We start from the raw sequence: 27,377 nt of genomic DNA, 5'->3' as shown, positions 1-27,377 counted from the left end.
TGCCATCATTTCCAGCCTGCTGATTCGCTTCAGATTTGAGGTTTGCTTCAGGATTTTGACCTCCATTAATGGCTGCCATTAATATTCAGACTTAAGTTTTTATTGCCCAGCCAATTCCAACTTAGGCATTTTGCATTTGGAGGTGTTTTATGGAGTTTTTTGTGCATTTTTTAGACCATTTTATCGCTGTTGCAGGTCTGAAAACTCCATTGTTAGGCAGTTGTCTTCAGAAATTTTCATTTCCAGCCACCTAACCATTTTGGCGATTTTGCTTGAAGATGATTCCTTAGCCATTTTTCATCATTTTCAAGGATTTTTGACTAGTTTGCAAGGTCCATTGTTGACTACGGAAGGTGTCTTCAGACATTCATTGTGTGAAAACACAAACCTTTCACACCTTTCCTTAGTCATCATTTATCCGGTATACTCCTTTGCATTTTAGCTTGCATATTTTCTAAGCATAAGGAGGTATTCAATGAATTTTATGGAAGGCTTCCATGCCTTAGTGTTGTCACACTTTGAACTTAATTGCTAAAATTTACCAAGTGTATGGATTATTTTCCTGACTCCATGCTCTAAATTAGCTAAATCTTTAGAAAGTCAGGAATTTTATTAAGAACATTATTTATTTTCCTAAGTCTAACTTCGAGGTTCGTACAGGTGCGATGTCAAAGTCGGGATATAAGGAAAGGAAAGAATTATTGAAGATGCTGGAGACTGGATTTTATCTAGAGCTTAAGATTTCATCCAGATGGAAAGAGATCGTTAATACAAACATGCATTTCCTAGACTTCGACCAAATGCAGCGTCGGATGATCGGAGTTAGAGATCAAGTTCTTCCCCAGCATATGCGAATATTATGAAGAGTGGCATTTTCCATGCCGCTGGATTTCCACAGTCCATATAGTGCAGTGAGCTTATCCTGGAATGTGCACGATGTTACGATCCGCTCACAAGAATGATTAAGACTCCTAAGGACGTTGTCATCGCCTACCTTGTTGAGGATGCTATTGCAGAGGTGTTCAGAATTCCACGCGGAACAGACATGAAGGATGTGACCAAGGAGGATTATGCAGAAAGATACACGAAGAAGATGGGTGTATGCAAGAATTTAATTAACAAAGAGTGGATGATTGAGCCTAGGTCTCATCATTCCAAGGCTTCCAAGACACTTATGTGCATAGATTTTAAGGATGAATATAGTGATTTGATATTCCTACTCAACAGAGTGATGGGGATGTCGCAGGAAGCAATATTTGATGGATGGATGTTCTACTTTATTCAAGATTGTCTTAGAGGAACACTAATAAATTGGTTCAAGATTATAAGTGACAACCTGGATTTTCAGCTGAGGAATGTAGAGTGGTCCATGTCATTCGCCATGACTTCTTACCTGGTGTACCTGCTTGCACGGTTTGTTTCATACAGAGGATTAATATGCAAAGGTGAAGTCGGGAATGGGCAAGGACAATTCAAAAGTTATGAATGCTACCCCCAGCTAAGCATGCATAGAATTGAAGACTACAAGAGAGTGAATGATGCATTCACTATGTACATCACACGGATGCTGCAAGGCGGAATCCACAGAAGATTGTCCAAGGAGGTGTTGATGTGTTTTTTATGCACATGCAAACATAGAATAAAATACCAAGGTATCTTATCCTCTCTTGAATAAAGTTTCCTGACTGCTGAAGATCTCGCCGAAGGATCAGTCGAAGTAACTCCAAGGTTCTTGTATGTAGGGTCTCTACGTGTGGATAAGCTTCTCACGGTATGATGTGATTTTGCTGGAATCACAAGGGGACTTACATTCGATGACCTGAACGTTTGATTTGCTTTGGATATTGCTGGAACGTGAAATTTTACTGGTCCTAGATTTTGAAAAAAAGGAAAAAGGAGAAAGGTTGAAACGGGATCTATTTCTAATACTAAGAATGTAAGAGCAATGAATGACCTTTGATGAAACTCTAACTAATTCTTGCTTTGACATGCTAGGATCATCTCCACAAGGTTAGTGCGATCTTCTAAGGATGACTTTATGATGTTCAAGTCACCGCTACAAGCATAGATACCGTCAGGTTGATGCATTTCTCCTTCCAGGCCTTCTTGGGGGTCAAACAAGTGTTGTCTTCATGAGGAAGGAGTCCAAAGGTGAGAATCATGGCATAGCAAGGGAAGAAGGAGATGGAATTGTGTCCTAATCTTGAATTTCGCTCCTAACCCTCAGCGTGTCTAGATTCAATGTACCTGACTCATCGGGGACAGCACAAACTTCGAGGCACTTACCCCTGCTTCCTATTGGTCCTCACCCTTGGAATGTAATTTTCTAATTGGCTAAGGAAGTTTGTTGTAACAAACCCTAATTAGGGTTTCTATCTTGTAATCCTAGCCATTGATTCTAAATCAATCAAAGTCGTCTATTTGTAAAGGGCTCCCTATATAAAGCCCTGGCTCCTCATTTGTAAAGGTTAATAGTTGGTTGGTAGAGAATAGATAATAGTGAATAGTCACAAAGTAGGAAATAGTTAGAGTAGAGTAGAAAGAGAAGGCAAAGATTGTTGCCAAGATATTTTTGCAAAAGACTTGTAAACTTCATCGAAGAAATGGTGAACTCTATGGGTCGATTCAACAATTTGCATGGTCTCTATACCTCTCAAATTTGATTTCATGTTATTAGATGAGTGGAAGAAATGTGTATGATCGATGGTGAAATTTGTATATCCATACTACTAGCGGTTTGTTGATTGCAAACTTGCCTTGTGTAGTCAACTAGAATCATCTAGCTTAAGCTTAACTTCAATTATCACTTCTTCATTGATATGCATCAACCTGACGGTATCTATGCTTGTAGCGGTGACTTAAACATCATAAAGCCATCCTTAGAAGATAGCACTAACCTTGTGGAGATGATCCTAGCATGTCAAAGCAAGAATTAGTTAGAGTTTCATCAAAGGTCATTCATTGCTCTTACATTCTTAGTATTAGAAATAGATCCCGTTTCAACCCTTCTCCTTTATCCTTTTTTTCAAAATCTAGGACCAGTAAAATCTCACGTTCCAGCAATATCCAAAGCAAATCAGACGTTCAAGTCATCGAATGTAAGTCCCCTTGTGATTCCAGCAAAATCACATCATACCGCGAGAAGCTTATCCACACATAGAGACCCTACATACAAGAACCTTGGAGTTACTCCAACTGATCCTTCGGCGAGATCTTTAACAATCGGGAAACTTTGTTCAAGAGAGGATAAGATACCTTGGTATTTTATTCTGTGTTCGCATGTGCATAAAAAACACATCAACAAGAGGCAACAGAGTTAATAGAAAAGTATAGATCGTGGTATATACAGTTTCCCACTTTCACATACCTCAGGATTCATGGGTTTCAATCTGAACCCTACAGACTTCCTAGGTATCCAACCGACAGAATGATATTGTTGGAAGTGGTGAGACAGCTTCTAGAGTTCGATGTTTTTCAAAGAGAGAAGCACAGGACAGGAATGACATTCCCTATTTCAGTTGGAAAGACGTCAGAGGTTTGCCAATCCACCATAGCCGCTAGCACTGCGAGTGAGGAGCTTGCATTCTATCGATTTGCTATATACAAGAAGAGAGAAAGATTTGATCCAGACAAGAAGGTCGAAAGGATCAGAGGAGAGAAGTTCACTCACAAAATTGACATAGAAGATTATTGGGCTAACCTGATAGACGAGCAAGCAGTGAAGAGAAGAATGTGGTCCAGAATGTCAGTGGATTTCATGAGGAAGTGTGGACTTTTCCTCATTCCTGATAAGGTATTAGATGATAGAGATCATACACATCCACAGTATGAGAGTGAAATGAAGAAGGCAATCCTATTGCCTAATTGGTCAGAGTCAGAAGAGATTGACCTGAATATATTGATGAGAGAGGTCTTGAATTTCTCCCGCCTATGGGTGGATGTATAGATGAATAAGTTAGTTGACATGGGTGTTCCCTTCACTTATGAAAGGATGAAGTCGGAAGAGTCTACTTCTGAGGATGATCAGAGGACTGTCAGTGATGTCAGGATTCATGCAGACGAAGAGAGTCAAGCTCCCAAGAGAAGGAAGAACACGTCAGGAGAAGTCAAGGCCAAAGGGAAGAAGATTGAGGAGGTGAAGAAGAAACAAAAGACTATCATTTCTCCACTTATAATTCCTTCACCCTCTCCCAGTGTCTCGTCAATCGAAGTGATTGAAGTAACAGAACAGAATAAGGAGACGCAGCAGTGTTCCAACACAGTGATACTACCAGAGAATATTCAGGAGATCCATGCCACAGCGACATCTGCACCTCCTGATGAGAATAATGATCAGCTGGACTCCCCTACTGTCCTTTTGGAAGTTAGCTTGGGAAATGAGGTATATGATTGGACTAGGAATAATCCTAATGATAATGATGATGTTATTTCGGCATTGAAAGGACTTGATCGAGAAATATGTCTCGATGATGGTATGGAGATGGCCGCTATTCCTGAATGACTGATGAGAAGTATGGAGAAAAGTAAACAAATGATAGAGGTACAGCCTATTGATGATATTGATGACTACCTAGCTAGGAGTGCTAAGGGGAAGGAGCCCAAGAGAGCGGAGATTTTGTCGCACATAGCTAGAGATGAGACAAGAATGCGGATTGCACAGATTGTTGTCCCTATTGTAGGCATGACAATGGACATTGCTACTCCTATGGATTTCCAGATCACTTCAGTCACCCTTGGTCATACATCCAGAAAACAGGAATTCCAGGAGATTGGTGAAAACCTCCAGGCAATTGATGCAAGGTTAGGCAGAGCGATCACGGAGAAAGAAAGGTACAAAGAAGAAAATATTAGACTCAGAGAGTATATTGCAGGAACAAGGCATGGAAATCCTACCCTTATTTCCCCCATTGCAGTTGACCATGGAATACATTCACACTGTGTGGTAGCGAGAGGTACACACTCGAAGGTGGAAAAGTGGATTGAGAGCACAAGAAAGCAGGCAGATGATTTCCTTACTCAATTTGTTCATGCATATGATAGGACAACAGGGCTTGTATTCAGAATCCAATATTTGGAGGGAGTTTGGGAAGAATTTCGGCCTATCCAAGAGATGACTATTCCACGCCTCCAAGCTTTGAAGAAAATTCCTAATTCCACCTTGGTCAACGAGAACATTGTGCACAGTGGAGACAAATACGATTTCCATGGCCGGTATTGTTCATTAGCCGTGAAGAAATCAACTTATGAGAACGCCCAGTCGAGTTGCATGGAGATGGAAGGATTAATTCAAGGCATTCGGATGAAGATCCTCGCCTCGATTAAGGAATTATTGGGTGTTGATGTTAGTGATGTTAGTGGTTTACACTTAGCCGAATTAAGAGACAAGATGAAATTTATGTATTTTTGCGAGTTGGACTCTTTGAAGAAGAGTGAGATAGATGGCTTGGTCACTTTGTTGATTCATGTTCATAGTTCGCAGAAGCTCATGCCAGAATGGGAGAACACTTTGAATGCTTGCTCGGACTCACTGGACGTGATTGATTTACAGCAGGATACCTTGCCTAGCATTTCCAAGGAGGAGTTAGATTTAGTATTGGCTAGATTCTTGGAGTAAGCTAGGAGAGAGAGAGATGCAGGGAGGAATCTTCTAGACGATTCTCTATTTGATGACTAGGTATCTTTTCATTGGGCTATATGTTGGTGGTACCATTTTTTATGTAACCCTAATTAGGGCAATTCTAGGGTTTTGTTGGCATGATCTCGACCGTTGATCTTAGATCAATCTAGGCCATCCATTTTGTAAGAGACTCTATATATGCCTCCTTGTCTCTCATTTGTAAGAGAGAGTTTTTGTAGAACTGTTGGTCTATGCTACAGCTATTTGAATCCTAATCATTATTCAATTGTTGGTGATTTTGCTGTTCAAGTGTTGTATTTGCATTCATGGTTCTCAATTCCTCCAAGTTAGATTAGATTTTAGATTAGAATTTATTTTCATGTATGTTAGATTGAGTGGAAGATTTGTTGAATTTATTTGTGTGGAATCCTTAATCCATACCACTAGCCTCTTGCCGCTGGTAAGTGCGCCTTGTGTGGTCAACTGGAATTTGAGTAAGCATAACTTCAACTATTACACGTCCGTTGACAAGCATCAACTTAGATGGTGTCTACGTTTGGTGGTGATAGCCTGAAAATCTTTAAGTATACCTTAGACGATTGCACTAAGCTTGTGTCAATACTTGATTGTGAGACCTTGCCTGGTTTGATTCCACTAGATCCATTCATCATTTCCTACATTCCTAGGCTTAGAATAGATTTCCTGAACCCTATTCTTTTTCCCCCTTTTTTAGTAAGAAGTAAATCCAGAGCCATATTGATAAATCTTAAGTTGTCAGCACACCTATTCCGCGTAATTCATGATAATCCAAACATTTGCGTAAGTCCCCAAGTGAAACACAACAATTCACATCAACCATTGAGTTACCCACTCATCAAGACCTAACATGTAGAAACCTTGGAATCATTTTAGTTGATCTCATTCTTAGCATCTGAGGTGATTTTGTTCAAGAGAGGGTAAATTATCTTGGTAATTTATTCTGTAATGTTATGTGCCTAAAACACACATCAACAATCAGCAAAGTTGGTAATGCCTCCAGGGAAGCTGACATGGACTTCTTAGGTGGACAAAAGGACAAGTTGGCGAACCTGTCCTCCAAGCAACGTGGGGAGGCGCCACATGTCGCAATTGCCACTAAAGGTGATGAGGGTGATATTTTTGACTCTACAGATTCCTTTCCTTTATATCTCTCAATGTGAGGGAGAGGTCACACCTCTTCATTACAGATGCCCTTTGGAACGAGACACACCCTTTCACCATTAGCACCCCTTTGAAAGAGTGCAACTCTTCATTACTTCTGCCCTTTGAAAGGGACAACCTTTCACAATCAAAGCTGCACTTCTTATTTAAATCAGATTTGCACTTCTAATTCCCAAATTCTCCCCTTCTCAAAATGAGGTTCTCTTCTCCCTTTTATATCGAATGTTTGAGGGAGTCACAACTTGTCCTTCTATGTCTTTTGACCATTCACTAAATTAAATTTTAATTATATATAATTATATTATTTTATATTTTAATTTTATTTTTATTTTTATTCTTTTCTATTTTAATATTATTATTTATTATTGAATTCTATTCCAAAGTGGGGACATTACAAAGTTCTTCCTTGAACCATGAGATAGCTCATTATCAACATCAGGCCTAGATACAATGGAAATTGAAGCTCTTCTGCCTCTAGGACTGGTTGGTGTAGGTAAAATTATAATATTCTTGAAACTCAAAATGAGATCAGTCTCACCAACTTGTCTTCATGATCTAGCATAAATATCATCTACCCAAATGATCATTCTACCAATTTGGAGTGTTGGAATAGAAAAGCAGCACACCAATGCTCTAGGCCTGTTTTATCTTAAAAAGCAAACCTTCCTATACTTGCTAGCTATGTCGTATTGATCAGCTTCTAACCAATTGAGATTAGACCACATAATAGGAGCATTGCCTGAAGGTCATTTGTATGTGAAAAGGTGCATTGAATCTTCATGCACCTCAAGATGGGCATCAAAAACTGATGATGAAGATGTAAGAACTTCTAACTACAATATTCATACAAATTACATATATCTGGAATAATGCAACGAAAATCAACCAAAGCATTCAAACAAAATAATAAGGTCCAAAATGCCAACACAAAATAAATAGATCTGTGCGGCTAGAATGGACTATTTGATTCAAATAGTTCATTCAGTGAATACAAAATTTGGTGTTTCAATTGTTTGGTGATAAAAAAGATTACACTGACCACAGATATATTTAAAAAAATATTTAGAATGCTCAAATGTTGAAATCCACTGAACTTGAAGTGCAGATGCAACCTCCATGTGAAGTTGCTTTCAAAAATTCCAAGGGTTTTTGTCCTCCAAACTCCAAGAAACCAATGGGATTTCATCCTCCAAGCTCCAAGAAACCAATGGGATTTTGTCCACTAATCTCAAGAACCTAAGGGTTTTCATTCTCAAATCAAACAAGTGAACACAAGTGCTCAAATCTGCAATAATGGATTTGTTGAGATGATCCAAATTGCTGAGATTGCCCACCTTACATAGAGGTTGGCAGCTTGGCATGGGCCCACTCATGTTAAGAGTCATTTGGAAGTTTTTTCATCATTTTACATTCAAATTTGGGCCCATTAATGGCGTCCTTGGTCAACCTTGATGATCAATGAATTCTTTCATTCAAACGACAAGTTTCTATGAAAAAGCATGCTAGAAGGCAGAGGTCCACAAAAACACTTGACAAAGGGATGAAACAGTTGGACGGAGTGAGGATCAGGGGTTGGCAATACCAAGTGCACGAGGAAGTGAAAGTTCACAAATCCACGAATAGCAAGGGAGAGAAAGGATGAGGATTGGGGTTTTGGGATAGCTGATACTAATAGGTAAGCAAGGAGTGGCATAATGGTATGATAGTATGAGAAAAATCCAAAATCCCACCCAAGGCTAGAAAGTGACTTAGATATCCTCATATTTAGGACAAGGGACATTACAAAAGAAGTCCCAACAAGACCAGTATCATAATCTGCAAGAAAATGAAGTGAGAAATAAGATTTACTTGAGATTACAACCTTAATAACATAAGATTCACAAAGGTAAAACGAGTGACAAAACTTTGACCTTACAAGGTACTAGCAAGTGTGGGACTGATAGTATATATCCTTGAACTGCCAACAGGAGAATAAAAGCATATAGTAGTTTTCATGTCTCAAACTTGAAAAAGTTAAAATGTCAGATTCCATGCCTCTCCTAGATGATAAAGAATATAGTCGTTTGATTCTAGAATGCATTTCAGAAACTTATGAGAGGCCGGGCTAGAGATCTTTAGTACATCTCATTCCACAAAAGTATTTCTCATTTGGAAGATATGTGGGAAGGGCCTGAAATAATACTATAACGTAATCACATTGAGGCAACATAGTCTGAGGAAGGGATACTGTTACGATCCCAAAACATAATCCAAATCAAAATTACTTATTAGTACCTTAAGTCACTCATAAGGATTCTTATAGTCATTGGTAATTTTTTGTTAGCTCTCAAACAATATTGTGTCTTTAAGAGTACTTTTTTGTTAGTAAATAATAAAAATTCAAGCATCTAAGCAAAGACTAGAGCAATAACGTGGAACAGTAGCTATAAATATGATCTTTAGCATTAGATTAAGGATGTATATGCATTTAAGTCCTTTTGTACACAGGTCTATGGATACTGTATCTTTGCTACCTGCAGCAACCATACCTCTCATTGGAGACATTCGGCATGAGTTGGCCCCCAAACCTTCTCAAGATTGTTCAGTTCTATATACATACTTCCTAAACTAATATTTCAAAAGCACTATATTCATGTTTCTTATTTCCATTTTTTATGCAGTTAGATCTTTCAAGAAAAATCTATGTTTTCTGGTCATATATTGAGAAAAAGCTTTTCTTGCAGTAAAGCATTCACAGTCTGACATTTTCATTTTTTCACTTCACATTCAAATTTTCAGACCCAGGGTTTCCCCTCTAAGGTTCACAGGTCATCATAAGTCCCAATTGCAGCCATAACAGAGTTAGTGAAATTCTTATGAGAATTCAAATCACAATTAATCAACAGAAAAAATGTGTATTTCAAAAGCTTACCTGTAGTGACACATAATTGATGGAGAATTCAGTGTTGCAATTACTATGCCTAAAAGTACATTGGTAGAAACTGGAAAGCTCTTATGACACAAATATCATTTGGTAACACTAACTCTGATGCAAGTGTACTTTTGAATGGTGACATTTATGCAAGAGAGATAGAATAAATTCGCATAGTTAAAATAGAAAATGCACTCAAGCTGATAATGACAAGTCAGCTGGATTTCTGTAATCAGATGATTAAATGATGAAGACATGAAGTAGTTTGACAGACAAAAAATCCTTGATTTACCTACCAAATAAATAATAAAATACTTCCAAAAATATGGTAATGTTGTGGCCATGCAAAACGAAAAAAATCATTCCAAGAAAATGCAGAGTTAGCCATTTACCCAACCTGCATCCATGCACGCTTCAATAATAAACGAAATTGCTTCCACCACCCACCCTTGTGAGGGGAAACAAATTTCTGAGGTGCCCTAAATATCTTAGTAGTTTGCATATCCAAATTCAAGCTACCATCTGTTTCTTCTGCAGATTTCTTGGCAAACACCTCTACTAGGTAATCGATCCGTTTATGAGATGATTCTTCACTTTGATGTGAGCTGTAGTCAATTGATATGAGATCTGCGAAAAACTCAGCCGGATTTACATGCTCATCACAAACAAACCTGGAATACATTCAAGTTGCCATGAGAGCTCCATACCTCTCAAGTTTTAACAGTGAATCATACACTATCTTGCCTATGAAATGGAAAACATTACAAATATTTTTTTTTAAATGCAAAATATAATCCTTTCACTGCTTTCTCTTGAAACATAATTTATCTTAGTTTTTCCCTATCAAAACTTTGCAAGATTTAAATACATCCTTCATGACTAAAATGAACATAGAAATGAAAACATCAAATGGAAATACACCAATTATAACGCAACTGAATCAGTAATGGCAAAGGCTTTGCCAGATAGCATACAACCAAATATAGTTTTTAAATGCATTAAATATGGATAACTGAAGGATGACTTGAGTATTAAATGCTCTACAAAATTAATCCTAGACGATGACAACTAATAACAATTATTTTCTTATTATGACATCTAATTAAGATGACTTTATTTAGAAAACATCTAATCAGCCACCTTAATTCTTCCCTAATGTTTTCCCAGCCCCCTTTAGACCAGCATGATCACTCTTCTTATATGGAAGGATCAGAAGTAATAGAGGTTGATGGTTTTAACTTATTAATGTTCACACATGAGAATTATGACTCCTTGTGGTTTTGACTTGTTATGATGAATGCTAGGCATTGTCTTGCTGACTTTTGTGGCTTGGCTCTCTACTAGCAATGTTGTGTGGCTGTGTGGTTGGGTTGTTGGTGCTCGTTTCATGGCTCCCATGAGTAAAGCCCTCTCAAGGATCCCTTATGGCATGACAAAGTCTCAAACAACCACCTTAAACAATTAACTACAATAACCTTATCCTATTAAATCCATAGTTTGAGGTTGAGGACTCAGCGCAGACTTGGCAGCCTAAAATAGGACTCGGACTCGGGACTCGGCAAAAAACTTGGCTAGGACTTGGCAAAGAAGAAAATTGTAGTTTTACAAACATAACAAAAAATGAAATTAAATGAATTAGAGAACACAGGAGCCTAATTTGATTATCAATTTGTCATAATTCAAACATTACACATGCTATATGATCTTCAAACAATCAATATTTGAAAGTTCATAATTCAAATTTCATAATTTCATACACAATTTAAATTCAAATGTATAACAACATCGTTTATAAATGTTTAGTAGTTTACATATAATGATATGTCAAAATGAGAAAAACAACCAATAATCTTGATCTTTCTCTTTCCTCTCCTAATGTAACTCAAATTTTCAAAACCTTGAACTAGAAGGTGCTACTGCTACAGTATCTAAATGATGATGAATTGTTTCTTGATCTTCAAAATATTCTTCGTCCTCCATTGCATCCAATTTTGCTGCAGGTCTGGGAGTGGAGACACTAATGGGTTTGAGGGACTACAATGATAAGCTGCACAAAGTGTTAGATATGAGAAAAACCCAACGATAGAAGGGGTGCAAAAAGAAGTGAAAGAAAAATTTTGGATGATTAAAAATGGATGAGTTTGAGCCAAAATATGAAGAAATGGACAAGAAAGTGAAAAAAAGAAGAGAAAATAATAATTAAAAAGTAAACAATTTTTATGTTTGTTGGGCATGTATATTCAAGGGCGAGAATCCTAAGTCGGGACTCATGAGTCTGACTCCAAGACTCGCGTGAGTCCGTGCTTGGACTCCCAAGACACGGCTTGTGAGTCCATGGCTATGGGACTCATCGAGCTTTGGGACTCGCAAGTCTCCCGAGTTTTGGTGAGTTTTGGAAGAGTCTGCAATCTATGATTAAATCTACTAAAGAGTATTTTGAGGGAGGAAGAGTTGGCTGAAAATGGTTTACTCAAGTTGCAGGTTTCAATTTTGGCTGACTTTGTAGATAAACTCCCACATATTGTTCCATTGTATAAGTGAGAAAATAGTTGGAGCACCTTCTACTATTGTCAAAGGACTTGATTACTATGAAGATAGAGGTTGCAATGGAGGTAATTGGTGCTAAGCAAGAGGGGCAAATGGAAATCAAAGAGGCTTTGATGGGGCCTCCTCAAAAAGTGTAAGATTTGGATATGGAGATTGCCCTCCAAGATCAAGAAGACCTAACGGAAAGCACGAATAACCTAGAAGACCAATATGATGATATAAAAGAGTACATGAGGTGGATATATATAGGATACACAACTAAGAGATGTAAATGTACAACCAATATGGGATAAAGGAAATGTAGTCACATGTGTGTACAACATCTCAACCACAATAGAAAAATAAGTCACATGATGTAATGTCCCCTACTAAGGTTAGGCCTGTTATATTTATACATTTATATTTTTATTTATTTTCAGATAATATTATAATTTATATTTTACTGCAGAGCAGTTCTTATAAAATATTATATTAATTATAATATTTATATTATTTTCTATAATTATATTATTATTAAGTTCTGCATAAGAACATTATCGTGCTTCATATATTAAGCACTTCACCGTACATACCACCAAGAACGAGGATGTTTACTTCCTGTCACTTGCTAACAGTTCCGATTCTGATCTGATATGTGCAAACTGTGGTAACCAGACGAACTGCTGAATATTTAATATCTTATAAAATATCCCATCTGAATTCTTTGATCTCCTCTTGGATGTTAGAATGATCTCTTATACTTCTTCCATGCTGAGGGATCATGCCCTTTCCTTATGGTCATGCTGTTTGTGAAGAGACACCTTCCTATAACTGACTGCTGCCCTTTCATAATCCATGTCTAGCCACATCTGAACCAATTCACTTAATCCTTGTAATTTAATTAATAGTTTATGGAGAAGATCGTTGCACCCCTTAATATTTAGCAAGGCCAATACGAGTTAGGCAATTAAACCATAAAGTTCGATTCCATGAAACTGTGATGTCTTACATTTGTAAGACAATTTCATTGCTTGAATCTGCTGATTGAGGGGTGGGGTTCGCTAATTATAGATTATCGATTTGGGGGCATGACACATGATGCCCATACCTTGTTCTTCAAAGATCTTCTTGACCTTTCCTCAATGGATCATAAGATCGCCTTTTAACAAGTTATTGTGCCACATGAACACCAAAATACCCACAGGTAGAACACCTAAACTGCTAACAGGTGCCAAAGAAAATAACAATTGCTGAGCCCACATCACAATTAAAAGCAACATCACATACTTTATAATAAACTAACCTCCCACGTGTTGTGACCTAATGTAAATTATGTTTATGATTTATAATATATAGATTATGTTTATAATGTAATATTAATTTATTTTTATTTGAATATTTCAAGAATATTATTAGTAATAAATATTAATCAAATAATAATATTTAATAAATAAATAAATTTCAAATAATAATCATTCATTGGTAATTATTATATTAATTAAAAATAATAATTGATATAATTGATATATATATATATATAACGATCAAGGAGGGGACATGACACATGATGCAGTACAACCTATCCAAGTAGATATCTACCTAAGTAAAGTTATCCTAAGTATGTAAAATACAATAAAGTAAATAAACTAAATGTAAGAAAATAAAATAATGGACCAATATTTGAATTCAAGTGGCATCTCAAGAATCCAATTGAGACAAGAAAGGAGTCCATCTTGGCATGCCAAACCAAAGGGCCTATTCAAGGCCATAGATAGACTTCCTCAATCTACAAATTACTGAAGAATCCTATATGAACCCTTGTGGCTACTCCATGTAAATCTCCTCTTGAAGATCCCCATGAAGAAATGCACTCGTCGCATCCATCTAACGTACAACCCAACCATGAGCTGCAGCCATAGCAAGAGTCAAACAAAGAAAGTTTTTCATTTTTTCCATGGGGGCAAAGGTATTAGAGTAATCAACATCATGAACCTATGAGAAACCTTTTGGCCAAAGCCATACTTTAAACTTATCAACATTTCCATCTGTTGCATGTTTGGTTCCATAGATCCTCTTACAATGAACCATTTTCCTCCCCTTAGGAAGAGGGACAAGGTCCCATATGTGGTTCCACATTAAAAAAACTATAATCTCCCTCCATTGTTGAATACTACTAGGCAATACCTAACACTTCATGAAAAGGCCATGGATCATAAGCAAAGGAAATGTATGTGTGGAAAATCTTAGTGTTGTGACCTAATCCTCCAAGTATTTAAAGGAATCCCAACAAATGTGCTTGCTAATTGTAGAGTTTGTCAAGCCCATTAAGGAAAAGAAGATGGGGATGAAGCAAGTGAGTCCCCAATCTTTGAATTGTGAAAACTACATAAGACAAGATGAACCCTCATGATCAAACCACCATGGGCATCGAGGTCCAAGAATTCTATGTTCTAAAATGTCTCCACTTCTATGACAGGAGATGATTGTTGTCATAGCCATTGGTAATGGCTATCGACAAAGTCCGCAAGGGTATCATCTTGAAGGCCATTCCGTCAACATTGCAGTTAGGTATCGTTGCAGTTTTTAGTGCAGAGTCAACACCTAAACCTTGTGAACTCTCATATAACTCCTAAATTATAGACAAGCTACTTTTTAGACATTAAGCTTATCCTATATATGTATAGAAGATCAGCTCTCAAGGTTCTCTCATGTTATTGGGCCCTTTCGTGAGTGAGTTAAGCCCAAACACACTTTAATACCATATTGGAATTCAGCTGAAAATTTACAAACACAATAATTATATTATTTTATTATTATTATTATATATCATGTTTAATGCATATTACACACTTTTATAGGAGTTTCTTCTCCTACATTATAGGAACCACTCCCTAATTATACGAGTTGTTCTAACAACTCATATCTTACAATCACTTGTACAACTAACAATATTATATTATCCTAATTAACAAACCTAACAAATGATTATTATACGCATACCATGAATGATTTAATATTCCTAGCAAACCCATGTGAGGACTAATTCCTAACATGAGTGAGTAAATTTGGACGACGAATTAGGCATGAAGGGGGTGAATCCATAGAGACAAGAATGATGGTTGGCCTTCTCCATTGCAATCAAGGCATTATCCTTAAGATCTTGAATCACTACTAAATCCAAAGTGAACTTAACCTTCTCGTCATTCCCAAGATGAGTGATTTGGTACAAAGAAAGAAGGTTGGCAAATAGATCATGTACACAATGGAAATCCTAAAATGAACTTTCATCCATGTTAGCCAAACTTTTCTCAACAACATCTATTGACAAGAAATTACCTCTGAGAACATGTGGCACAAAACAAGGCTCCAATGAAGAAAACTATTCTCTATCAAAACCAATATGGTGCATATCACCAAAGTCAATTATCCACTACTGTGAGGAAATTTGCCAATGCAAAAAGTGCCTATCTTTTCCTCTTCCCTAATTTGGAATAAGTTGAAGGAGATTATCCATATGTGTAGGAAGATGGTAAATTGACCTGATTCTTTTAAAGATGTGCCAACTTATCAATTCACTTAACATAACAATAATGCTCATCATGAAAAACTTTTTTGCAAAAGGAACAAGTTGGCCTCCCCTCCTAAAAATTCCCTTTCCTAGAAGACGATTGAGATTCAACTTATGAAGTAGAAAATGACTATGCTCCATATTTCTATGACTTGTGCTTAGATTTTTTATTTTTTTTTGTTATAATTACAAGACCCTTTGTAATTTTGTGGTTGACTAGCCACCAAATCCTATGACTTGGGTAGTCTAAGAAGACCCATTGCAATTAAATTTGCACGTTTTGCATGTTCATGCACTAACATTCCTAAAAATGAGACTAAAACATGAGCATAGTCAGTTGATGAGTACAAAACTAGAAACAAGCACAACATATTCAAAAGGAAGTTCACATAGAACATTGAATCCGATTGTGCATCCTTATCGTCAATACCACAATCTTTGAATTATGCTCTTAGATCATTAACATTAGTTACATAATCTTGAATATCATCAAAACTTTTAGGATCAGGGTTCATGAGATCATTATATATTTGATATCCCTTAACTCCATTAGTTTGACCATGCAATTTTGCAAGTTTGTCTCATGCCTCCTTAAATGTATTACACTTGTCAATGTGAAAAAATTAGTTGAGTGAAGGAACATAGGATGACCCATGGCAGGATTGGAGAGCACAAATGAAACTCAAAGTAAAGAAAATGTGCACAACACAAACACACAATCCCCCAAATTACTCAATCAAAGAACCCTCCCAACAAAATCAATAAGGCAATTTATACTAGTGCAATTACAATTGCCACTTGCAAAAAATGTGAAACATTAATCAACAACACTGCAAAATACATTAAAACAAGTGCACTTCAAGAATAAATGCACCTAAAAAGAATGTATGAGCCCAAACAAAGTCTCAAAAGGCCTCAAATAGTTTTTTTTAGCAACACCTATGACAAATTGCAAATTCTACATGAATCATGTATCAAAATTAAAAACCATCCACACCACCATGAAAAGTGCAAAAAAATAGTCAAAATATAAAAAAGTGCTATTAAAAATCATTGAGAGCTTAAGATATCAACCTTTGAAAACTTAAGATATCAGCCTTTGAAAATCAAGTTCCGAATCCAAATGCTTAATAGAGGTAGGGTCAAAATGGGGGTAGAAGTATTGAATGTCAACGTGACATCAACCATATCACCTAACAAAATATGTTGAAACTAATAGAATATGCTCAAATTCAATAGAATATTTCCAAAATGTCATCAAATATTTGCAAATTGCTATTTGCACAATGAAACCACTCTCAAAAGGTGTAATGTCCCCCGTTGTCATTTTATGACACCCTTGGTCCATCAATGAGAACCAATCAGAGATATGTTCCATGGACCAGTGCTGCCCCAGTTGATCAAGGACAAAACCAAAGGAATCATGAAATGTTAAGTGTTGTATTGTGCGGAGGTGGAGGTCTCAAGCCTTTCTCTTCCTTGAACCCGGAATCTCGAAATCCCGGAATTCCCAGTTCTCAAGCCTTTCTCTTCCTTGAACCCAGAATCCCAAAATTCCCAGTTATCAAGCCTTTCTCTTCCTTGAACTTGGAATCTCGAAATTCCAGTTCTCAAGCCTTTCTCTTCCTTGAACCCGAAATCTCGGAATTCCCAATTCTCGAGCCTTTCTTTACCTTGAACCCGGAATCCCAAAATTCCTAGTTCTAAAGCCCTTCTCTTCCTTGAACCCGAAATCCCAGGGTTCTCGTTTCCTCTCCCCTTGCAACAAGGATGGATGTCCAACCTCCAGTGACATCTACACTTCCAGATGGCGTGATCAACACTCGAGGCTTGTTGTGACCTTTTCACACATCGCCCCATTGCTAATGGGGACCCCCTCTTTTTCGGCTTTCTGCGTTGTTGGGTTAGGGTTTTGGCTACTTAGTGAGCAATTTTGCGTTTCCCGTGCCCGAGTCTCGGAATTTTGATCATGCCTAGTGCCATCTAGGGTTCTTGAAGTGTTAGGATCAAGTTGCAAACGTTGATATTTTAATGATCCTAAGTTTTGTCCAAGTGTTTGACCTTTTGAGCGTTAACGTGTTTTAAAAAACGCGCATCAGTGATTTTAAAGTGCCAAGGTATTCCAAGACCTTTTGGAGTTGTTTTCTCGCTCCTAGGGTATTATTTAGGTTGATTTCACACTTTATTCCAATATTTTCCTAGCGTTTTGCTCATGTTTTTGGAAAATTTGCCTAAGTCCAGTCTAATTTTAAAGTTTCTAAGTGATTTTGAGTGGTTAAAATGATAAAATCCTAAGGGAAATCCATATTCCAAGGGTTAGAGGGTAAAATTCCATGCTAGAGGTGCTTTTCCCCTCACATTCCAGACTACCCAACCTATTCCCCCACTCAAAATCTACACTACACATGGGTTTCCCCTGAAATCCATACTAGCTGTTATTTTCCACCACTATTTATCAATACCTGGATCGATTTTCCCCTGGAAGTGTTAAAATTTGGCTAAGTGTCAGGATTTTTCCAGACTGCCATCGATTTTCCACCAGGAGTGCGGACTGGAGTGCGGATTATAGTGCAAACAACTTTAAGGATAATTCCATGCCTAGGTCGATTTTCCACCAAGATATTTGTGACAAGTTACTGCGGATTTTTGTCCGGATTTTCATCCAGACAGAGGTCGATTTTCCACCAAGGAGTGATTTTTGCAAGTGAAGTGAGTTTGGAGTGTGGATTTTCAATCCAGACTGCCATCGATTTCCCCTTGGGGAGTTTTGTGTGCATTTTTGATAAAGTTATGCATGGATTTTTATCAAAGCTAGGATTGATTTTCCCTTATGGAGAAATTTTGACAACTTTAATGATTTTTAAAAGGATTTTTCAATCCCAACCCAAGTCGATTTTTCCTTGGAGGCTTAATTTGGATTTAAATTGCAATATTTTAATAAGTAAGCCCCATTTTTAAAAATGATTATTTGAAATTTTAAAAGCAAAATTTAATAACTTGCAATAAGCATTTAATATTTAAACCTTCTAGAAGCGAGTTAGTTTTTACCGAACAAGTATATAAGCAAGTGTTTTATCCCAAATTGCTTGTGTGGTGAAAGTGAGAGGTAAAAGCAAGTATAAGAGAGGAGCCTTAGCATTATTTTATTATTAAATCTGCCAGGTGCCTCCATGAAAGGCGATTTTTCTCCAAGTTGGGCGAATATTAGCAAGTGATTGAAGTGAAGTGTTAGGTTGAGGATTCTTTCCTCCATTTTTTCCATCTTGCTGATCCATTCCCCTTGCTACCATTGAAGACCATTTCCAGAATTTTCGATTTTCCAAGTTTGGCGATTTTTTACAAATTTGGTGATTTTTGGTGAAAAGTGGCGATTTTGTGTTTGGAGACTTGGGCGATATTTTCCTCCATTTTTTGCTTGTTGTTCCAGACCTCCATTGTTGCAGATCCAAGCTGTCATTGATGATATTTTCAGAATTTTAGTTTGGCGCCATAGTTGGGAAAATTTCGATTTTGTTTGGAAGTGTTTGGTGCCACATTTTGGTGATTTTCATGCATTCTTGGTGGCTGCCATCATTTCCAGCTCGCTGATTCGCTTCAGATCTGAGGTTTGCTTCAGATTTGACCTCCATTAATGGCTACCAATTAATTTTCAGACGTAAGTTTTTATTGCCCAGCCAATTCCAACTTAGGCGATTTGCATTTGGAAGTATTTTATGGAGTTTTCTGTGCATTTTCAGACCATCTTATCGCTGTTGCAGGTCTGAAAACTCCATTGTTAGGCGGTTGTCTTCAGAAATTTTCATTTCCAGCCACCTAACCATTTTGGCGATTTTGCTTGGAGCTGATTCCTTAGCCATTTTTCATCATTTTCAGGGATTTTTAACGACTTTGCAAGGTGCTGGTAAGTCTGAAGTAATCAGTTTTCAGACTTGTCCTCAGAAATTAATTTTTTACCAGCCACACTTACATTCCTTAATATGATTGTTTTCATCATTAAAACTGATTTTTATCGAGTTTATGCACATTTTTTAAGATTGCAACATGTTTTAAAAGTCTGATGTTCATGTTGTCTTCAGAATTGTTGACCTCCATTGTTGACTGCAGAAGGCTAAGTCACAAGGTTCGAATTCGACAGCCATGAAATTCGGATGAAATTCGACAAGGGAAAAATTCGAAAAAAAATTCGGATAAAATTCGCCTTCTATAATTTTGTTTATTTTTAAATATATGTATACTTCTAATAAATTATCAGAATAGCGACCCTTGTTGGAGAAAATCCGAGGGCGACCCAGCAGTTGCTGACACCCATGATCCAATAGATACAAAACATATACAAAGAATACCCACGACCAGCTGAGTTGTGTTTAGGGGCGGATAGCAGTGCTTTATAGAGGAAATTCGATTAAATTCGATTTTTTTTATAGAAGTTTGAAATTCGATTAAATTCGAACCTCATCCATGAAAATCGCCATATCCTGTGACTTAGGCGGAAGGTGTCTTCAGACATACATTGTGTGAAAACACAACCTTTTACACCTTTCCTTAGTCATCATTAATCTGGTATACTCCTTTGCATTTTAGCTTGCATATTTTCTAAGCATAAGGAGGTATCAATGAATTTTATGAAAGGTTTCCATGCCTTAGTGTTGTCACATTTTTAACTTAATTGTTAAAATTTACCAAGTGTATGGATTATTTTCCTGACTCCATGCTCTAATTAGCTAAATCTTTAGAAAGTCAGGAATTTTATTAAGAGCATTATTTATTTTCCTAAGTCTAACTTCGAACTTCGTACAGGTGCGATGTCAAAGTCCGGATATAAGGAAAGGATAGAACTATTGAAGATGCTGGCGACTAGATTTTATCCAGAGCTTAAGATTTCATCCAGATGGAAGGAGATCACAGATACAAACATGCATTTCCTAGACTTCGACCAAATGCAGCAGCGGATGTTCGGAGTCGGAGATCAACTTCCTTCCCCAACCTATGGGAACATTATGAAGAGTGGCATTTTCCATGCCGCTGGATTTCCACAGTCCATACAGTGCAGTGAGCTTATCCTGGAGTGTGCACAATGTTATGATCCGCTCACAAGAATGATCAAGACTCCTAAGGGCGTTGTCATCGCCTACCATGTTGAGGATCCTATTGCAGAGGTGTTCGGGATTCCACGCGGAACGAACATGAAGGATGTGACCAAGGATGAATATACATGGATTGAGAGCGAAGAAGCAGGCAGATGATTTCCTTACTCAGTTTGTCCATGCATATGATAGGACAACAGGGCTCGCATTCAGAATCCAGTATTTGGAAGGAGTTTGGGAAGAATTCCGGCCTATTCAAGACAAGACTATTCCACGCCTCCAAGCTTTGAAGAAGATTCCTAATTCCACCTTGGTCAGCGAGAATATTGTGCACAACAGAGACAGGTACGATTTCCATGGCTAGTATTGTTCATTAGCCGTGAAGAAATCAACTTATGAGAACGCCCAATCGAGTTGTACGGAGATGGAAGGATTAATTCAGGACATTCAGATGAAGATCCTTGCCTCGATTGAGGAATTATTGGGTGTTGATGTTAGTGATGCTAGTGGTTTACACTTAGCCGAATTAAGAGACAAGATGAAATTTATGTATTTTTGTCAGTTGGACTCTTTGAAGAAGAGTCAAATAGATGACTTGGTCTCTTTGTTGATTCATGTTCATAGTTCGCAGAAGCTCATGCCGGAATGGGAGAACACTTTGACTGCTTGTTCGGATTCACTGGACGTGATTGATTTACAACAGGATACCTTGCCTAGCATTTCCATGGAGGAGTTAGATTCAATATTGGCTAGATTCTTGGAGTATGCTAGGGGAGAGAGAGAGATGCAGAGAGGAATCTTCTAGAAGATTCCCTATTTGATGACTAGGTATCTTTTCATTGGGCCATATGTTGGTGGCACCATTTTGATGTAAACCCTAATTAGGGCAATTCTAAGGTTTTGTTGGCATGATCTCAATCGTTGATCTTGGATCAATCGTGGCCATCCATTTTGTAAGAGACTCTATATATGCCTCCTTGTCTCTCATTTGTAAGAGAGAGTTTTTGTAGAATTGTTGGTATATGCTGCAGCTATTTGAATCATAATCATTGTTCAATTGTTGGTGATTTTGCTCTTCAAGTGTTGTATTTGCATTCATGGTTCTCAATTCCTCCAAGTTAGATTAGAATCTAGATTAGAATTTATTTTCATGTATGTTAGATTGAGTGGAAGATTTGTTGAATTTATTTGTGTGGAATCCTTAATCCATACCACTAGCCTCTTGCCGCTAGTAAGTGTGCCTTGTGTGGTCAACTGGAATTTAAGTAAGCTTAACTTCAACTATTACGCGTCCCTTGACAAGCATCAACTTGAATGGTGTCAACGTTTGATGGTGATAGCCTAAAAATCCTTAAGTATACCTTAGACAATTGCACTAAGCTTGTGTCAATACCTAATTGTGAGACCTTGCCTTGTTTGATTCCACTAGATCCATTCATCATTTCCTACATTCCTAGGTTTAGAATAGACTTCCTGAACCCTATTCCTTTTGTCCTTTTTTTTAGTAAGAAGTAAATCCAGAGCCATATTGATAAATCTTAAGTTGTCAGCACACCTATTCCGCATCATTCATGATAATCCAAACATTTGCGTAAGTCCCCAAGTGAACACAGCAATTCACATCGACCATTGAGTTACCCACTCGTCAAGACCTGACATGTAGAAGCCTTGGAATCATTTTAGTTGATCTCATTCTTAGCATCTGAGGTGATTTTGTTCAAGAGAGGGTAAATTACCTTGGTATTTTATTCTGAAATGTTTTGTGCATAAAAAACACATCAACAAGGCTCTTAATGTTCCACCAACTCCTGCAACTTGTCTACTTTCATTTGTGGGGCTACAAGGGCACATTTAATGATTTTTGCAAGATTGCCATCAAGTGGAGTCCAAGGCCATGCTTATTTATGGTTACTTAATGGCCTTCATGTCAAGTCTACCTGCCTTGACTTTGGAATGTCAGACAATCCACCTTCTAGAAGTACTTTTCTTCTTGGGATTGTCTTATCAAGGTATGGCCAGGTTGCTTGCATGCAGACCATGTCAAGTCTGTGCTCCTCACTGCCGAACTTGACTGACTTTCCTCTATGCACACCAAGGTCAAGGCTTCCTCTCCTTGACCATTGGTCTCTCCTCTGTGACCAGTTTGCTATATATAGGTTGTTAAGCCTCATTATAAAGGGTTCTCTCCCTACTGGCTTGAGCTAATCTTTGCTCTTTCACTTCTCTTAAAGATTTGTATGTTTTCTTGCATTTTTGCAACTGTAAGTTTGGCCATTGGTCTAAGAATGAATTGAAACTATCCTTGCCTTCAACTTATGTATGTTGTGTATGTTTTCTTACCTTCACTGTAAGTGTATGTTGTGTCTTTCTCTCACGTATATGTTGTGTTAACTTGTTTTTGGGTGTAACTTGTGGGAAACCTTCTCCCCTTTTGACACTCAACAAATTCTAACCTCCCTACATGCGTTCGGAGTCATTCATGCAAATGAAGTTTGTGCATCTCCTAGGTATTTCAATTGATTGTGTCATTTTTGGGTGGGGAGAGAAACATCTCTTATCTTGGTGTATCACCTCCTTTCCTTTTAGCATTTCCTTCTTCCCTTTTCCTCAGCAAGCTGTTAGGATAGGTTTAGAAGTAGAATTTGGAATGTTGAGTTGGTTCAACACCTGCACTTGGATTGAGAAGGAAGACGGCCTTCTCCAAAGATCCAACCCCTTTGTGCAAGATCCCACACTTTGGGGTTGTTTCCATGTTTCACAAGGTTGTTGAATTGATAGCTCAACATGGGTGCAAACTTTTGTGACAACATCCCCTTTTATGGCCTTTCTAGTATTCTTCACAAACTCCAACTTTCTTGAGGAGCATCAACCTTTTTGAAAATGGGATTCTAGCAGTGCCAATGAGTTCAAGAAATCAAGATGAACTAATGGTACTTTCCACATGCAATTTCAACATTGTGGGAGCTCTCTAAACTTCTTGGAGAAGTTTTCTATTTTTGGAAAGAACAAATTTTAATTAAGGTTGTTATCCTGAGAGCTCGAGGTTAGTTTGGCATGGTCAAAATTCATATTTGGATCATTTTAGTATTTTTCGCAGCTTAGTGGCTATGCAGAAATATAATTATTTTTAATTGTAAAGTGACATATAGTTCAAAAGTAAATTAAAAAAATGGTCAATTTATTAAGAGATAAAATATGTTTTTTCTATGAAAGTTATTAAATGATTATGAAATATAACTTCTATCCCAAGGGGTTATAAAAGGAGGTTGAGAGAAGTCACTTCCTCATTCTTGATATTCTCGGCATTTGATATTTTATTGAAACCCTAGTTGTAGAGTTGAGTAGATTTCTACTGCCCTAGGACAAGAACCCTAAGGTGAAGATTGGTTTCAAGAGTGAAAGGTCTTCCCTAGCCAATATGGTATGATTCATTCAGGGTCACAGAATGTGCTAAAAGGATTCAGTTTGAGATATGTTTGTGCTAAAGTAGAGACACTAGAATATGTTCTAAAGGTTTGTGGGGTCAAAGATTGAACAACAATGATATATTTTCTAGGTTAACAATTTACAAATTTATTAAAAGTTTTGTATGCAAAAAATAAATTTGTAAGGAAAGATTAATTTTCTTAGTGTTTGGCATTCTACATTACTTTTTTATGATCGAAATGTTGGATGTTGCCTGAAAGAGGACATCATAAGGAATGAAGTGTTGCATTAAATAGTATTTGTGTTGAAAGTGTTGTGTCTGTGTGGAGTACTTTGTAATGTCCTGTTGTGACGTCTTCACACATCGCCCCATTGCAAATGGGGACCCCCACTTTTCTCTTTTTAGAGTAGGAGTTTTGCCTAATTTCCTAGTGTTTGCCTTTGCCGATGAGAGGGTTTTTGAATTTTGAATAGGATCACGTGTTCAAAATGTCAAAATGTTAGAGTGATCCTGCGTTTTGCCTAAGTTTAGGGGTTGCCTTAGGGTTTTAATTTATTCTTGCTAAGTGTAGACCATTTGAGCATTAGTGTGTTTTTGAACATCCACGTCGGTGATTTTTAAGTGCTAAGGTGTTTTTAGACCTTTTGGAGTTGTTTTCTCGCTCCAAGGAAGTTATTCTAGTTAATTTCGCACTTTATCCCAATAGATTTCCTTGTGTTACGCTCCAATTTTCGGTAAATTTGCCCAAGTCTAGTTGAGCTTTATCGAGTTTTGAAGTTTCCTAGTGGTTTTGAGTGGAAAAATCATCATATTTCGGATGAAAATCCATATTTTAAGGGTTAAAAGGTCAAAAATCCATACTAGAGGTGTTTTTCCCTCATATTCCAGACTACCCATGGTTTTCCCCACTTAAAATCCGGACTGGACATGGATTTCCCTTGAAATCCATACATGCCCCATTTTTCCACCACTGTGAATCCATACTAGGGTTGATTTTCCACCAGGATGATTAAATTTTGTCTCTGTGATGGGAATTTTCCTGACTACCTTCGAATTTCCCCTAGGGAGTGTGGATGAAATTGCGGATGATTTCAGTGAGGATTCCTGATGACTATCGATTTTCTACCAGAGCTTTCCATGATGACTTTTTGTGGATTTTAGTGCGGATAAGTACAAATTGAAGATTTTTGAGTCTGGATTGCTATCCAAACTGGGGTCAATTTTCCCCCAAAGACCATTTTAATGATTTTTAATAAGTTTTCATTGGGATTTTTATCCCAACATGGGGCAATTTTCCCCCCCAAGGGCCCCAAGGGGTCAATTTTGATCTAGTTTTTATAATATTTTAATAAATGAGCCTCATTTAATTATTTTTTATCAAGTGTTAATGATTATTTAAAAAATCAAAAAAAATTAATAAATGATTTGCAATAAACATTTAATAACTAGATACTTCTAGAAGCAAATCGATTTTCCCCAGGCAAGTATAAGTATCAAAGTTTTATCCCACATTGCTTGTGTGGTAAAGTTTCAAGGTGGAAATGTGTTTAAGTATGCTTGCCCAGCAATAAAATAACATTATAAGTTGCTGATGTGACAGTTAGGTGGCTGATTGAAGGCAGATTGAAGGTCACAGCTGGGTGATTTTTGCCCAAGTGTCAAGTTGACACCATTGTTGGAGTTGAAGTTGCAGATTTGAAGCATTTGTTTGCCCAATCAGACTTGGGCGCCATGTTTGGAGACCATTACAGCAGGCTTGGAGGACGATTTTCATGTCTTGTGAGATTTTTATGAAGTGACACCGTGGCTGAAGTTAGGCGATTTTATTTGGGAGGCCGATTCGTCCATATCTTGATGAATTTTGGTGATATTTTTGAGTGTTAAGGGGCTGTCATTATTTTCAGACCTTGCTGGGAGTGATTTGACCTCCATTGTTGGCTGGGAACACATTTTCAGAATTATTCTTCATTGCCCAACTCATCCACACTAAGGCGATTTTGGTTAAAGGCTGTTTGGAGGAGTTTTTAATGCATTTTCAAGGGCTGCCATTGTTGTTACAATCTGAAACTCCATAGTTGCAGGTTGTCTTCAGACTGATTTTCATTTCCAGCCACTGGCCAACTTGGAAAATTTTACTTGGGCATCATTGAGTTTTTTGGGCATTTGGTGGAACTTCCATTGCTGATCTATGTCTGAAACTCCACTTTCAGATTTGTCTTCAGACTTAGATATTCATTACCAGCCCTTTGTCTGTGCCCAGATTTGACAAACTTCACTTTGGGAAGGTGAAATCCATCAAATACAAATGTTTCCTATGACTGCGACAAGTTTAAATGACTGATTTATTGAAGTTGCAGGTTGTCTTCAGACATTGGGCAGCTATTGCTAGACTTTGGAAGGGTGTCTTTAAACTTTAAGAACTAAAAATCAAACTTTTCCACATCCTTTTCCAAGCATTTTCAAAATTGTGGTATACTTCTTGGCACTAATTTTGACATTTTTCTGACTATACCAGGTTGTCTTCAAACTGAAACTTTGTTCCCAGCCACATAGTTGTGCCCAGATGTGACCATTTCTAAGTTTTGAAGGTCAAAATAATTCGAATGCAAGCATGTGACAGGGCTGTGACCACTTCCAGCCATTGATATTCATCATTTTCAGTGTCTTCAGACTTTTTTGGAACCATTTTCAGACTTTCAAAGGGTGTATTCAGACTTAAGAATCAGAAAATCAGACTTCAAGACACCATTTTCTGAGTATTTTCAGGCATTGGAGGGCGTATTCAGACTTTGTCCTCAGAAAATCAGACTTTTATTACAACTTTGATACAAAAATCAGTCACTTTCTGAGTGTTTTCAGAGCTCCAAGTGATATTTCCAGACCTAGACATTCATTTTTGAGCTCCAAATACTTGATTTTCTAAGTTTACATGGTTGTCTTCAAACTTATTTATTGTGATCAGACTTATCCTAAGTCTGAAAATCAGGTTTTCTTGAGGAAAATCTTCCAGACTTTGATCCGGACCTTCATATTTTCCAGAATCG

General features: G+C 37.4%; 1 protein-coding gene across 1 annotated transcript in view; it reads right to left on the bottom strand.

Annotated features, from left to right (window-relative positions):
* The window catches only part of LOC131060532 (ABC transporter G family member 7), a 158,616-nt gene that overhangs the window by 91,540 nt on the left and 39,699 nt on the right, over positions 1–27,377 (bottom strand). The window contains exon 6 of the mRNA XM_057993782.2: positions 10,126–10,399. Coding sequence (XP_057849765.2) covers positions 10,126–10,399 — 274 coding nt within the window. The remainder of the gene's footprint in view (positions 1–10,125; positions 10,400–27,377) is intronic.

The sequence above is a fragment of the Cryptomeria japonica genome, chromosome 2 (genome assembly GCF_030272615.1).
Source record: "Cryptomeria japonica chromosome 2, Sugi_1.0, whole genome shotgun sequence".
NCBI classification, from domain to species: domain Eukaryota; kingdom Viridiplantae; phylum Streptophyta; class Pinopsida; order Cupressales; family Cupressaceae; genus Cryptomeria; species Cryptomeria japonica.
Note: the sequence above shows the minus strand (reverse complement) of the source record. Positions and strands in the feature narration are given on the sequence as shown.